Consider the following 16,782-nt stretch of genomic DNA (forward strand, 5'->3'; position numbering starts at 1 on the left):
CCTTTCACCGCTGCGGTTCTCAGGAGAGCCCTCCAGATATAAATTTATATCTGCGCAGGGCTCTACACATATGAATACATTTTCCTAGCTGTCAAAGGCTGTTATATGATTAGCTTTTCCTTGTGAAGGCTCAGAGACAGGAGAACATGATAGACAGGCACTTCATTAATGGTTTTAAAGGCCTGATTCTATCTGAGGTGTGCCTCACAAAAGGCCTGATCTAGAGCCCATTGATGTCTTTGGGAATCTTTCCATTGATGAGAGTGGGTTGGTTGGTTGGTTTGTCTTTCACCCCTACCAGTGGGCTTTGGATGTATCCCAAAACAAATTTTTGACTCTGCAAAGAAGTGGGTCTAATTCAAGCATCCTTCCGTCCTGCAATTAATGGGACTTCTGAATTAGTCAGAGACATTTCCCCACCCTCTGCCTGGGTTTTGGTCAGCCAATCTTTTTTTTTTTTTGTCTTAATAATTGCTATTTGTTTCTAAAATTTGTCTCCTAACTAAGACATTAAGCTATGAGAAAATTGTTTTTGCTTCCTTTCCTTCCTCCTCCTCCTCCTCCCCATCCCCTTCCCTAAACAGAAAATTAAAAAGAAAGAATGAAGAAAATGTAAGACTTTTAAACATAGTTACTTCAACCTTACCATCTCTGTTCACTTCCTCCACTGAGAAAGAGGTACTTTAGACTCTGGGCCAGAGCTATTTGGGGAACAGACTCCGGAAAGAATGTTCCAAGACCATATGTTTTTTATTTAACCACCTTTTATTTAAGGCTTTAGAGCAATGTTCTCTTAATGACTAAGGAGCAGAATGCCAAGCAGATCACGCAGGCAGTTTAAATAAATTAAAAAAAAAAATCTGAATGGGAGGAAGCAAGATGGTGAAGTTTCAGAGTTTCTAAAGCAAGTTCTACTTCATCAGCTTACTTGTCATAACTATAGCATCCTTGGCCAGAGAAGCAATGGTCTACTCAAGAGAGAGAGAGAGATTTTTTCTGGATGACCAGACCAACAGGAGGACAGAACTTTTATGGCTTCTATTGCATTTGCTATAGGCTGTCTGGCCTGTTACGGTGATATAATTGTTAGGTAGAGAGAGAAACCTGATAACTTTGCTAGGGTAATATATATAGGTTTTCCTTGCAGGTGAATCTCTAGACTTGGAAAGTTTCAGCAAGGGGAATATATTTGGTTAAAGATAATTGTTTGAACCATTCACAAAGACTCTAAACGTGTTGATAGAGGAACTTAATGAGAAATCTGCTAACTACTTTCATTACAGTGTACCCATCTGATTGGGGCTCCGTTATGCTGTGCACTGTACAGACACAGTTCCTGTCCCAAAGAACTTGCAACCAACTTGAGACCAATTTATATCTTAAATTATATCCGTGCTAAAGCAGACACCTATGATGTTCTCAGAAATCAAGGTGATTCTCTAGGCCAGGAGCCCCATGAGACCACTACAATTCTTCATCTAAAGTATTAGACCAGTAATCAGAGCTTCATCTGGTTTCTTCTTGGATTTTGTGACCCCCTCAGCTCTACATCTGGGTATCTGTGTTTTTTTTCACTGCTAACTTTACTGCCCTCTAGTGAATATTGGCAAATAAGTAACATTAGACTGAGAAGTATCAGAGGGGTAGCTGTGTTAGTCTGGATCTGTAAAAGCAGCAAAGAATCCTGTGGCACCTTATAGACTAACAGACGTTTTGGAGCATGAGCTTTCGTGGGTGAATACCCACTTCTTCAGATGTTAGTCTATAAGGTGCCACAGGATTCTTTGTTGCTTTTTTAGACTGAGAAGAAAATTTAGCCTGGTTGTTTTTATTTCATATAAAGAACATTTGCTAATTCAACCCACGGTGCTGATTTTTGAGGATGAATCTTCCTAAAGTTGTGGTGTTCTCTCACATTCAAAATAAAGTTATTAGTTGGTGTTAATCTGTAACCTTGAGTATTGTAATAAATCCATCTGGTTGGAAGCAAAGAACAAGCGTCTTCGTATTGCCACCCTAACTTACATTTGTTCTAGTCACCTCAGTAAAGCATGAGAAAGGATGCCACCCTCTTCTGATGGTCATTATGAGCCCATTTCTGTGAAGTTTAGTTCACCTCCAGGGACCTACTGATATTCCATTGATATAAGAGTTGAATTTCACCCATGTAGTCTTTCAGAATTAAATTAATAGAATTTGTTAATTTACCTGTTCTATCACTTCACGAAACCAGTCCATAAAATCATCCTCAAATGCAAGTCTTTCCTAAACAAAGGAAGTTTTTTTCATTTAAAAAAAAATCTTTCTTTGTTCCAGCAAACCAAAAGAGAGAGAGTAACTTGCAGGATATTTTTATTAAGATAACAGAATGATTTGTTGTGTTAATGAACGTCTGGCTCCATTGAATATCTTTGCTGGTTCTGAATCGTTGCTCTCGTAATTAGAGCTGAATTTCTCATGTAATGAGAAAATAAATTGAGTTAGTGAATCTTAGCATCAGACTTACTGTATTTGGTGGTAGGGACTGTTTTGGTGGAGTTAGTCACTTTTGGTCCAGTGAAACTAGGCTAAAGTCAGAGAGAGTATCTCTAGATTGGCGCTGCTAAAATCAGTATATTTGAAACAGAGGCAGTGTGAATAAAGTTAATGTTGGTCCTATGCGGAAGATTGGACATGTAAAATTGATATGTTTTAATTGATCTAAAAATTTCTAAAACTGATGCTAAAAGCTATAGTGTAACTTACATTAATTGCCTCTCAATCTAACTGTGCAAAATTTTAAATGTTAACTGTTACATGTACATTTTAATGGACTTAAATTTTAGTAAGGTAGGGTTTTTTTAATGTAACAGAGCAAGAATATAAAATGCTGTCACAGTCTCTTAAAGACATTTATTAAGACACCACTTTTTTTAATTTATGAATGAACTTGAAAATTGTCTTGCTAATGGTATTGCTAAACTACAGGAAGAACATTATGAAATGCTTAAATAAGAATATTAAATGCTATTTTTATAGGCGTTTGTTTCCCCTCTGTCCTTACGTGAAACTGATATGACTTCTATTGCAGTACAGTAACTCCTCACTTAAAGTTGTCCCGGTTAAGTTGTTACACTGCTGATCAATTAGGGAACATGCACGTTTAAAGTTGGGCAATGCTCCCTTATAACGTCGTTTGGCAACTGCCTGCTTTGTCCACTGCTTGCAGAAAGAGCAGCCCGTTGGAGCTAGCTGGCGGGGGCTTGGAACCAGGGTAGACCGGCAGCCCCCCATTAGCTCCGCTAAGTTTCGTGTGTGGCAGCCGCCCAGCAGGCTACCAATTGCCGTGCAGTTCAACTGTCCCTCCCCGCACTGCCCTGTGCTGCTCCTGGGAGCTTCCTGCTTTGTGGGAGGAGGGTGCTAATGTCAGGGTATCCCCTTTCTGCCCCCGCTGCTCCTGTACCTTATCTCCACAGAGGGGGTGGGGAAGGGAGGAACACATGACGGGGCTCAGGATGGAGGGAGCTTGCTGGCAGCAGCTGCTGTCTCAACTTGCTGATTTACTTAAAAAGGCAGTGTACGTAAAGGGGCAATGCATGTGTCTCTCTCGCTCTCTCACAGACACAATGTGTGTCTCTGTCTCCCCCTGCCATGCTGTCTCCCCTCCCTTCATTCGTGCTGCCTTGTAGAGTGTGAGGCTACATTAACAATAATGTGTTAACCCTTGAGGGCTCAGCTGAGTGCTAATTCATTGTTTAGCAGTAAGGCATTCCCTGGGAAATATCCCACCCCCTTCCACCCTCTGATGTCACCACCTCAACCAAGTTTCACAATCATCATTGCTGTGTACAGTATTAAATTGTTAGTCTTGTCTGGCAAAAAAAATTTCCCTGGAACCTAACACACACACACCCCATTTACATTAATTATTATGGGGAAATTGGATTTGCTTAACATGATTTTGCTTAAAGTAGCATTTTTTTTTAGGAACATAACTACAATGTTAAGTGAGGAGTTACTGTACTGCCCACAAACTCCAATCAGGATCACTATGCTTGGTGATACTGTTACTGTGCAAACATAGGGCAGGGGTCAGCAACCTTTGAGAAGTGGTGTGCCAAGCCTTCATTAATTTAAAGTTTCGTGTGCCAGTAAAAGGTTTCGTGTGCCAGACAGGCAGCACAGGCGGCGGACGGAATCCCAGACTGGCAGCGGGCTGAGCAGCTCATTCCGCTGCCGGCCCGGGTTCCGTCCATCCAGGCCGGCAGCGGGCTGGCAAGGGGCCGGCAACTGGGATCCTGGCTGGCAGCAGCATGCCACTAAAAATCAGCCTGTGCGCTGCCTTTGGCACGCGTGCCACAGGTTGCCGACCCCTGATATAGGGTGATATGGCTCATGTGATGAAAAACTTGTAGTCTGAGGCCTTAGCCTTGCAATATGCAATGCATGGGCACTGCTGTGCCTGTGTATTGTACACTGAGGCTATGTCTAGACTACCCGCCGTATCAGCGGGTTAAAATCAATTGCTTGGGGATCGATATATCGCGTCTCATCTAGACGCGATATATTGATCCCCGAGCGCGCTTATATCGATTCCGGAACTCCACCAACCCCAACGGAGTTGCGGAATCGACAGGGGGAGCCGCAGACATCAATCCCGCGTGGTGAGGACGGGTGAGTAATCCGATCTTAGATATTCGACTTCAGCTACGTTATTCACGTAGCTGAAGTTGCGTATCTAAGATCGATTTCCCCCCGTAGTGTAGACCAGCCCTGAGATTTAATTTGAGAGAGAATAGAAAGGCAACAGTCAAGCAAAATGTTTGAGGTAATGTTAGATGCACTTCTTAATTTTTTTCTTTTTAACTTCTTGCCTATTTACTCTTTATAGTTTCTTAAATCATGTTTTTTAAAAAAAATATTTTCCTTGCCTGTCTACTGTTTTTGTATTAACCCTTCCCCATATTTTAAATGTAATTATTACCCCTACATAATTTTCAGTTATTTTCCAGATCAAATTCACTCCGTCACCTTTGCTTTTCTTCAGCCAACCTTAGCATCTGAGCTATTCAACCCACTGCCTTCCTTCACTGTCACATATAATCCAGAATTCCTAGCTTTGTATACTTTCTTTCTCAGTTATACTGCTAAGATGTGGAGAGAAAATATTTATTAATAGCACAACTGACCCTGGAAATCATTACAAGTAATCACAGATGGATGGGAGAGGTTTGCTTCATCAAACTCCTTTTTGTATGCAGAGGAGAACTGCTCTGTAGCACCACCAAACACCACTGAGTAAATAACTTCACGTCCTCTTTATCTGAAGTTCTCCTTCTATGCATATATTTTTAAAAGCCTTTTTCAATTATTTATAACCATTGTTACATAAAGAAATGCACCTTTTGGCTCTTGTAATTTTGGCACTAGAACTTCTAGCTATAATTACAAGCCAACGTCTTACATTTGGGGTACCTTGCTAATTATGGTGTGTGTGTGTGTGTGTGTGTGTTACTTTTAAAAGGTTTTAGGAATTCTCTTGATGCTCTGCTCCTCTCCCCAGCCCAGGTTTCAAAATTAAAACCAGTAGCCAATTAGGGCTTTTAGTAGTGCTTATCAGCAGCTGAAATGGTGTTTTACTTTCATATTTTATTATTCGAGATGAACTACCTGTTTCGTTTTCCAAACTTAGCTTTATTAAAAAAGAGTAAAAGCCAACCTAATTGAGTAAAAGCACAACTGAAAGCCTTAAATACTGGCTTCAATATTTAGACTATGAGTAGTTCTTCAGATTGTTTATATGTATTCTTTTCCAGTTGTATAGCTACTCCATGCACTTTAGATCGCAATCTTTTGGCTAGCAGTGTCTGTGGGGGTCATGTGTGCGCCCTGAGTACCTTTGCACCCTCCCATTCAAGAGCATAAAGGGCAGGGTAGGGCCAAACATCCCTCAATACCTTGCTACGGCTCATGGTTGTGAGATGGAACTATGAGGAGTTTGTCTATTTGTTGCCTGCTTGGCTACCTCCAGTTATCTCTTAGTTTATATAATATTTAGATTAGTGTGCAGGTAGTTAGCACGGGGGGGGGAGGGTTGTTTGTTTTTTCTTATATCCAATACCGGTCTTCAGTCCTTATGGCTAAGCTCAAATATCCCAGTCTTAAATATTGCCCCTCTTATGAGGTAGCTATGCCCGTTAGTGATAGACATCAGATGTCTCTGTTTTGTCTGGTAAAGGGCATATCCCTGAAAAATATTCAATCTGCAGATTGTTTTCTAAATGAATACAGAGGCAAGAGAAGTTCTCCTAAACAGCTGTTCTGACGAACTTGTCTAGTAAGACCTGTTTTTGATCTGGATGAACAAGACCCTTGTGGAATAGAGCAGGTTTCCTCTGAACGTGTTTTGGTAAGCTCTTGTTCCACTGCTCGCACCCATGCTTCTGCTCCTGAAAAGACTATCACTGTTCTTGCCTTCGTGTCTTTGTCGGCTACTGAGAAGGGTATGAGAAAGCATGGCTCTGGGAAAGCATAGGAAAAGGTCACCTTCTAAGGGAGCTGCTAAGAGAAAGAGACTCAAACCACCATATTTTACTGCCTGTAAGGGTACGTCTACACAACACTTAAACCCCCATGGCTGGCCTGAGTCAGGTGATTCCAGCTGTGGAGCTGTAAATTTTGCTATATAAATGTTTTAGCCATGGGCTGGAGCCTGAGCTCTGGGACCCTGTGAGGGAGGAGGATCCCAGAGCTTGGGCTCCAGCCTAAGCCTGAACATCTACATGGCAGTTTTTTAGCCCTGCAGTCCGAGCCCTAGCAGCCCAAGTCAGCTGACCTGGGCCAGACACAGCTGTGCCGCTAGTCTTTTATTTCACCCCAAGAAATAGCATGTATCCCAAAATGGATCTGTCTGGTATCCTCAGACTCCAGTGATTGAGTTGTGGTACTGTCTAAGGAACAGTTTCAGCCTGTCTCTACTGAAATTGTGATACCATAATTGGTGCTCTCGGTACCAGAACCAATCTTTTCAATATCAGCATCTTCCACCCTGGTGCCATTAATATCTAGTGTCTTGCACAGGATACCAACCTTCTTGCCTCTGAGCTCACGGTATTGAGTGATCTCATGGAACGATGCTTCCTGAGTCACTACTGTTATGTGAGGCTACGCTCCTTTGTACTGGCCACTAGCTCAACTTTAGGCACCAAGTATTTTCACAGTACAGTTGAGGGAGTTCCCTGTGCCTCACCCTGGGACCCAGCTAAAATCAGCACCACCACTTGAGGAGTCCAGTTGTTCACCCTTTGCCAAGAAGTGATTCAGCTGTCAAATTGATGCAGTGAGTATCAAATCACTTCAGTAGCTCTGAACCTTCTAGGATTACAAAACACCCTAGCAGACTATTGTCCATATGTAATCACATGGGAATCAAGGACTCAAGTCATTCATGTTTTTGCAAATAGGGTCAACCAATCATGGATTTATTTGCAACAGAAATAAACATTGTCCAAATTTCTGTTTGGGGGAGGGGTTGTGTGTGCATGTACATGTGAGCCCTGGCTCTCAATTAGATGCTCTCCTCACCAATCCCTCTAATATTGAGAAAGCTCAGACAAGATAGTTTAATGATCCTAATAGCACTAGATGGCAATCTTGGTATCTTCTGAGCTATCTATCCGACTATCAGTAACGTTTCCTCAGATCCTGCACACAATTTCCCAGAACAATGGACAGATCCTTCAGCCCAAACCCGCTTCACTGCATCTCTCAGCATGGATTCTGGCTGGTTGATTGTAGTGAAAAGGAGCTGTTCTGCTGGTATCAGCATTTTGTTCCAAAGCAGAAAAGACACCACAAAACTGATACATGAAGCTTAGTAGAAAAGATTGTCTATTTGGACAGAACAGAATCACATTTCTCCCTTGGACACTTGGGTTCCTTTTTATTCTGGATTATTTACTATTATTGTAGAACTCTGGACTATCCATTAGTTCTATTTAGAGTACATCTGATAAAAGCTTCAGCATGTCATCCCCCATCCAGGGGCACATTATATTTTCACTTTTTCTTCCTGCTCACTAACCCTTTCTTGGCATGCTGCCCTGTGACCACAGAAAAGAGGCTTTCTGTCACAGTAGGATTCAATCTGGCATGTGGTGATCCAGCACTCTGACAAAGAGATTGCGGAGAAGAGAGGACTCTTCGGAAACAGTCATTAGTGAGGGCAACACTTCTAATGAGGTGGAGAGAGAAGAAACTTGACTGGAGGGATGTGGAGAGTGGATGTCAAAGCATTTGGAAAGTACAGTTTTCCTTGGTTAATCTCCTTGAGCAGGCTAAAAAAGTTTTATTTAGGATATACGCAAAGAGGAGAAGAGGCAGGAGAAATGAGGAGGCTGAGACAGGAAAGAAAAGAAAGGGGCATTGAGCGAGAGCTCCTGAGTGTGACGAAGGATCAAAAGGACAAAAGCAAAGCCAAGTAACCTGTGGAAAATATTTACTCCATTCAGTCTACTTGGGTGCCAGATCTATTCACTCCACTATTTCCATTTTTTTTTTTAAATACAGTTTCTGAATTGACAACAATGAAGAGTGAGGTCCTAGCTAAAGAATAGGTAGAAGTACAGATCAAGGCTGATTTTTCTCCCCCTACCCCTCCTGCATAGTTCCATGAATATTTACCAGTTGTGTGACCTGCCTGAATCATCAGAAAATTTAGTCCTTTTTTATACCAATTGCTGTATAATGTGATTTAGACTTTCCACTAGAAACTGGACTTGAGAACAACCAACTTGTCACAATAACTGCTTGAAAAAAATCTCAAATTACTAGTGACCTAACAGGATTTAAAACCAGTTACATAAAGTAGAAGAGGTTGTGCGGTGCAGATTCTCAGATGGTGTAAATTGTCATAGCTCATTGAAGACTTCATTGGAGCTATGACAATTTACACTAGCTGCGAATCTGCACCATAGGTTTTAACTACCCCATGCTGCTGATTTTCAAACTTAGACCCCTCTCCCTAAAGCTGTGTCATGTGCATACGCCCAGGCAGAACCCCATTGATTTCAGTGAACATAATGGTTTACTCATGTGGAGCAGCTTGCAGGATCAGAATCTTAAATATCTCTTCCCCCCCCCCCCGCCCCCGCAGAGGTAACACAGTCTACCAGTTCACATTAAGGACTAAATTAAATGTGTTTTTAGCTGTATTATTTTGCATCTTTATGCTACAGTATTTACAGCCTGCCAGCTTTTTACAAATGCACTTTTTTGGGGGGTGGGGGAGGGGTAAACGGTACTGAGTATCATATGAATGGGCTCTGAAAGATCAGATTTTTAACCCCATGCTGTGTTACTGCAGTGTTAAAACACCATCAGCATAAGTATATGGCTAGAACTAAAGATCGTGTTGTTCTTTGTTACAGATCTCGTTTGGGCTGCCAGATCTGCTTGAAGAAATTTATGAACAACATGACTGTTCGAGTACCTGAAGCTGTTGCTGATGCTAGACAATCCATAGATATGAGCAAGAATTCCTAAAATAAAACTTGTTAGGAGCTTTTCATGACATTTTTAACTATTTTTATAACTTATTTCTGAATGTTTAAATGTGAACTTGCATAATCATGGGAGTTATTTTTGATATCAATGTTAATTCTGTTTTAATTTTCTTTATGGAACCATTTATTTTAATTCTTAAAATGAAGTAATACTTTTTAACAAGGTGAAGCTGAACTGTAAAATGTTGACCAAATTAGACTTGGAGAAGTCATTAATGAATTTATTTATGTAAAGAAGTATTTTTTTTTCTTTTTCAGCTGTATTTGAAAACCAGACTTTTTCACTAAAATAGTGATTTTTTTGTAATAGATTCAAAACCATTTGGTTTTTAGGGTTTTAGGCCTAGAAACATTAGGGTGCTGAACAGATGACAAATGTAGCACAGACTGTTCTTCTGTTTAATTCCCTGTGCGTTTCATGTGTTGTAGTAGAAACAAGAATATCCAAAGAGAGCTAATTTGCTGGTTGATGGTATGGTGCTTTCACAGCAACTGAAAGTGTAATTAGGAAGACAGGTGGAGCTGGCATGTCCTAAATCTGGAAATCTTGATAAAATATGACACATACTGTTGAGATAATGTTTCCATCCAGTCCAGTCCTGCTGCTGGTAGTGTCTAATACCTGATAAAAGCAATTTTCTTATCTTCCCATTGAGGCCAGATCCTACCTTTACTGTGTGCATAGGATTAAGCCCTTACTAAATATTTGACCCTTTCTAGATTCCCACCCACCCCCAGAAAAAGAAAAAAATCTGAACTTCATGCTTTTAACCATCATTGTATACTTTTTCCGTTTTCATGGCTACATTATTAGGTGTGTCAACTACCATGAAATATAATGGTCATATCATTAGTGTATAAAGTCATTTTTAGATTTGGATGAAATCTTTATTTTGTATATAGCTGAACATTAATTCACATTTGACTACTTAAGTATAGTCATCAAGTACAGTATCCGAGCTGTCAACACTGGCCCCTAGATTTTTTTATGTGAAAGGTTTTTTCATGTTTCATTTATATGTGAAAAAGAATTGCCTTTCTTAACTATGCAGTACCTATAACTCATAGACTGAATTTGCTGTCTGTTACCCAGGATTGACTAAATCCTTCTTCACTTCTTAGAGTGAATCAACATCTTTTTACATACTCAAGGAATTCCTTCTCTTCTAAATATTTCAAAAACACTCATTCTACTTCTGATTTCAGGGGTGCTCCTTTACACTAACCATTTCTTATTATACTGATTCATGTTACCTAATCCATTTTTAATCTATGTAAGACTTTACCCCTTATCCTATATGTTCTGGTGAGAAAGCTCATTTACTTGGATTTTCAAAAAAATATTTGGTTGAGTGGTCTGACAAAACACAGCAGGAATATATTCATTCTGAAGCCTCATTGGGACATAAGCAGAACAAAAAGAAGAGGTAAATTAAGGAAATATATTCAAGATAAAATATAAATAGATATTGAGCTCTGTCTTTTCGTCTGTTACTGCTCTGTGAATAACATTGTAGGATGGTGGGAGTGTAATATCAGAGGGAGTCCCACTGTCTCCTCTCTGAATTCTTTATGTAAGGCAGTACTATCACTTAAAATACTTTAAGATTTTATTTTATTGAATAGCAGCTCTTTACACTTTGACTAAGAACACACTTGCAATTCAGGTCACTAGAATGGTAGTAGTATAACAAACTGCATCATGTGCTGTAGAAAACTGAACGTTTTAGTAGGTTTTATTTATGGTACAAGGCACTTTTCATTGTGATGACCTCAAAGCACTTAAACACTGTGAGCTAGATTCACAAAGGGATTTAGGTGCCTAACTGACACTTTAGGTGGCTAACTCTGAAATGTAGGTTCCGCAGGTAGTGAGAAAGTTCTGCTCACCTGCCACCCAACTCTAAGTGCCTAAATTCACTTGACACCTACATTTCTGCAGAAAAAGCTCACTAAGTGTCTGTCTGTGCCTCTGCGCATATACACTGTAGCTTTCCTGTAGGCATCAAGACAACTTTCTCCTACCCAAGCTGCAGTGTCATGCGCAAACCGGGGAAGATAGGTGTTCCTCTGCCGAACTGGCATGTAGCGCCTGATCCAGTAGTTTTACTGGATCATGCCTTGCAGGCGAGCTCACCTAGTTCCACACAAAAGAGGTGAGAGGGGGTGGCAGAGAAGGAGGGTTTCCCTCAAAACTTTTAACCCAGTGGTGAGGATACTTACCTGGGAGGCAGGAGGCCTAATGGATGAAAGGTGTGAACATAAGCCCATCACTGTCCAACATTAAACAAAGTTAAACAAGGTCTATGATTTCGTATACAGAGACCTCAGCCTGCTTAGTACCATGACAAACATACCATTAAACATTCTTTTTATCTTAAGAAAAAACCATTAAAGCATTTGAAATATAAAGTATTAAGTAAGGCTTTTATTTTAATCTTTCTTGTTCCTTTTCCCTGGAGAACGTTTTAGACCTTAGAAAGGAACGGTGCTAGTACTGATCTCTATGGGAAGCCATTGTGCAGACTCTACGTTTTTGCTAACCTGAATTGAGAGATCATGGAACAGTCCAAAAACATTGACCTAATGAGTAGAAATGTCTTGTCACATTGAATTAGGTTGGATAGCATCAGAAATGAGTCCTTGTGCAAGAGTTTCAGGCTGATGACAAGTTGATAAAAGCTGTGGGCGTTTTAAGCTTCTGCTGGAAGCCAGTCTCAATGTATGTAGTCAGTACAAGCACTGGTTCTTAGCAACTTTGTCCTGCCCTGCAGTGTTTCTTTTCAGGGGGTCTTGCAGGCTCTAGGATGGGGGTCAGCCTTACCAGTATTATCCACTCCAATAATTTGTATTACATGTTGCAAGATCATTTATGCCAATGAACTGGCACCACTGACACAGGCTGCAACTTTCAAGGAAGTGAAAGACGTCCTTTTTGCTGATCTGAAGGGAATGGAAAATTTACATTCGGTACTGGCGGATCAAACCCAATCCATCAAAAATGGTGTCAGCTTTCCATCTCAGCAGTTCTGAAGCTATGAAGATGCGGAATGTAAACTGCTGTGGCAAAGTAATTGCCCATGATCCTACCTCCACTGCCTCAAAGTCATTCTCAGTCACAGCCTTACCTATCAACAACATTTGAAATAGGTAAGCCATAAAATCAGGAGTTGCACCAATATCATGCAAAAGCTATCTACCTCTAGCTGGGTTCTCAGAGCTTGAATGCTATGAACAGCAACACTGTTTATTCCATGTCCAAGTACTACACACCTATTAGGGGAGGACATTTGGATACAGACCTTGATATCCAGGTAAAGGGGGCTGGCACCCTGAAGTCCATTCTGACTTGGTTTTAAGTCCTCATGGACGTCTTCGAACCATCTGGTGACAGCTGGCTATGTTGCATGAGTACAAGAAAGCTCTCACTGACCAAAAGCTGCCGCTTCATGACAACCTTGTTCACTTGCCTTACACTTGACTTAATGCCACCAACCCATTCTGGGCAGCTGAAGAAGCCTTTTTTTTCCCACCCAGCTTCAACTCAGAATACAGCTGGTGCCTGCAATGGGCAGTGAGTGATGTAAACAACCAGCACATCATAGATGATCCCACTGATGAACTGCCTGGTTTCTTGTTCCACCAAAGACAGTGGATGACCATCAACTGTATTAGGATGTTCCATGGAAGATGTGCACATCCCGTGCACAAATGGAGAATTGGGGATTTGCCACAGTGCGAATGTGGAGACCTCCAAACCATCAAACACATTGTGAACAGCTGCTTCGTCTTTTCATTTCCAAGAGCTAGAGGAAAGTTGTACTCTGCATCTCCTGAAGCCCTTGAATGGATTTCTAGCCTTGCTGTGAACTTGTAAATGTTGCTATGAAAAAAGTTTTGGAAGGAAACCCCCCCCCACTTGTTTGACAGTCAGTGTCAAAGATGGTAACTGTCTTTTTGTATAAAAGAGAAGAAGTTAATGAGCTGGAGCTGATAAAGTCTGCTCCTGTTTTATTCCATGTGGTGTTTTGGGATTCAGCTGGAGCTGGTAGTGGGGTGATATTATCAGAATCCCTCTCTCTGGCGCAAAGACATTCCTCAGGATTATGATGCAGAAGGTCGGGGGTCCCAAGAGACAGTGGGGGGTAGCAGCCAGCTCCAGGAGACTCTGCTCTTCTATATCCCCCCTCACCCCAGCCTCTGAAGTCTTTCTTTGTGGACCCAAAACAGGAGTGATGGGAGGAATAGCCCATCCCCTCATTATTTTGTCTACCTGTGAGGTCTTAATATCTGACGCACCAACTTTGTTTAGTCAATTTCCAGTTCCACATTTTATCTTTTTACCAAGCATGATTTCAACTGAGTCCTTTAATCGTATCAACTTGCCCTTTTATTTGGTTGAATTAATTAGTCTCTCTGCTTCTCTTGCCCTTGTTTATAACATTCATTAGTGCAAGCAACTTGACCTGTTTCCATCATCATTTGTTATAGGTGTTTTCATCTTGTTAACCCACAATTTGGACATCAGGCACTCCAATAATGATTTGCCTACAATTATGCAATTTATTCCATCCAAATAGGTAATAAGGTGGTGGCCTACCCTAGAATTACTACCAGGGGTTTGCCTCCAGCCTGCAGAGGACTCCGTTAAGCCGGCTCATCCTGCTATTCCCTTGGAAGGACACGGATACAACCTTCCACTCAAAGGATTGACATGCAAACAGCAAGTCTTTGAAAACACAGTATCATTTTATTTAAAGGAAATAAGCAATTACAATATATTTAATAAAGCAAGAAAAGATACTCTATGGGATATTCTGGTGTGGGGCTCCCTCACTCCCTCCTCTGGAAGCTGTTCCATTTTGGATAGTCATGGGAGTAGGGAAACTGGCTCCCCTGGGTGAGTGCTCTAACCATCAGACTAGAAAGTCATTCTCATATGTCCACTTGCACGCTCTGGCCCAGTGACTAATTATTTATCCAGAGTGGAAAAGCTTTAGCAGCAGCGATTTGAGGCAGCCCCGGATCAGAATATCCTGTAACCCAGTGATAGGAGACTTACCTAAGAAGTGGCAGATACTTCTCTGCACTGGGGGGTGGGGTCCTTCCATATCCAAGATGAATATTCTAACCTCTAGGCTAAAAGTTATGAGAGCTCTTCCTCCTCTGCCCCACAAGAGAGTGTGCACAGCTGATAATCCCAGCAGCTGCAGATGCCTCCATCCAGCCTGAATTTAGGTGTTGAACTCCCTGAGCTCAAAGCTTAGGCCACACTCCCCTCACATTGGCTAGTTTAGGCAGGGCGCTGCTTAGTGTGCTGGCTTTTGTGAATCATATGTCCCTCCCTTCACTGCATAGGAAATCTGTGTGCGTAATCAGACACTGTGAATCCCAGTGATTTTATAGGCATCAAAAATATAAGCACGGTGATGATCAGTCTTGCAATGTCTGAGTCCCTTTGTGAATCTAGCTCTGTATCACCACACAAATGTGAAACCAACGTCCAACTGTCTTTGGTATAGATAGAGTAAGGCTGTTATAATGTGTTAGCACTTCACATGAAGGCCTCCTGCAGTGTGGGGTTTTTTTTCTTTTAAATTTTGTAGAATATGATCATAGGAGGAATTCATTCAGCAGAGAAAGGCAAACAGAAACCACAAAGTTCATTTTGACTTCTGTGAGTGTCCTATGTTGTATAGGAATGTGGATCTGAGGAATTGGCATGTACTTGAGAAAATGCATACAGCTCCTAGCTGTACCTGATTTCAGTTGTCAAAAATGATGTGCAAGTAAATCTTATTTTATACCAATTTTCCAGACACTTTGTCTTTTACAATTTTCTTCCATTTTTGCCTTTTGCCATAGCATGTGTTCCTAGATTTAATGCGGACTATATATTTCAAGGTAAATGGTGCAAGAAATGCATACACTTAAATATGTTATGACTGCACAAAGAAATATATCATTGTAAATAACCCATCATGTATGGTAGATATATGGTACCAATTTCATATCTACTGTAACCTCGTTGACTTCAGTAGGACTACAGTAGGGACAACTTTGGCTCATGGTATTTTCTAATTTCCCTATTAAATGACTTCACGTACTGTGAATGACTACTTAAATAGCAAAATATATTACTGAGTGAACTATCATGTGGAAATAAAGACTAAGGAAAGGATGATTTACAATTGCATTCATCTTCTGACAAATTTATGCAGTCATAGTTTAATCCTTAGGTAGCTAAGGCAGAGTATACTATACTCATCCTTAGTTTTCCCAAATGAGGGAAGGAGCTGACTTAACCTAATTCCCTCTACTTTCATCCTTTTTTCATTATGCTAAGGACTGCAGTGTGCATGTGTAGGACCTGGCAGCAGTGGAATGCCTCACCTTTGGTCTAATTTTCAGGATTGCATTTACCTTGTGGAGAGTTTGTCCCCTCACCTCTGCTTCACTTTCTGAAGGGTTTGGTGCTCCTGGTGCCCTTGCAGGCTTCAGGGAGAGAGCTAAGCTAAGAAATTCCGAAGGCAAAAGGAGAGGATTTTGTCTCCTATTTCACTTCTTTGAGTGTCTTGTTGGGGACCTCGGCCAGCTCAGGGGGTAGTGTGATGTTCACCCATCCAGCCCACTCTCAACTGAGTTGCCTCAGGCTCCTTGCCAGGGAAGGAAAGGAGCCAGGCAGGACTGCAATAACTGGATTCAGAAGCATGAACCCCTCCCCCTCATCTCCATGCAGCAAGCAATCCTAAAAGGGCAGTGTCCCATGTGAGAAATGACTACAGCAGCCCTAGGGCCCACACCAGCAGCAGCCATGGTTCTGACTGGAACTTTGCTGCTCCTCCTGGTCCACCTCCCTGCAGATTGTGGATGGAAGGCCCTGGACATAGCCTGGAGCCTAGTAATGTTTGAATCTGATAAGGGATCTTCAGGCCTAGCCTTGCCCCAGTCTGCCACCTCTATAACAGGACTGCTAGCCTAGGCCCCAGGGGAAATGCAGAACAATCTAAACTTCTTACAACAGAAAGTGATAGAGCTTACACGTCCATTCTTAATTCACAGTACCATCCCTAAGAACACAGGCCCCAGAGGTGGAGGGGGTAAGTGGGCCATGGCCTGACCAATTTTTCACCTGCCACAGTCTAGCTCAGAGCAGGCAATCCAGCAGCACCCTCACCAGAAAGAGGGCAGTGTTGCAGGGAGCAGGCCTTACCTGCATGCTGTGGTAAGAGCAAATGGG

At 41.6% G+C, this 16,782-nt stretch overlaps 1 protein-coding gene across 1 annotated transcript in view; it reads left to right on the plus strand.

The window, feature by feature from the left end:
- The window catches only part of FDX1 (ferredoxin 1), a 67,591-nt gene extending 52,238 nt beyond the window's left edge, over positions 1-15,353 (plus strand). Inside the window, exon 4 of the mRNA XM_030561264.1 lies at positions 9,408-15,353. Within this exon, the coding sequence (XP_030417124.1) occupies positions 9,408-9,522 (115 nt within the window). The 3' untranslated portion in view covers positions 9,523-15,353. The remainder of the gene's footprint in view (positions 1-9,407) is intronic.
- Positions 15,354-16,782: the final 1,429 nt, after the last annotated feature.

Source organism: Gopherus evgoodei, chromosome 1, assembly GCF_007399415.2.
Source record: "Gopherus evgoodei ecotype Sinaloan lineage chromosome 1, rGopEvg1_v1.p, whole genome shotgun sequence".
NCBI lineage: Eukaryota > Metazoa > Chordata > Testudines > Testudinidae > Gopherus > Gopherus evgoodei.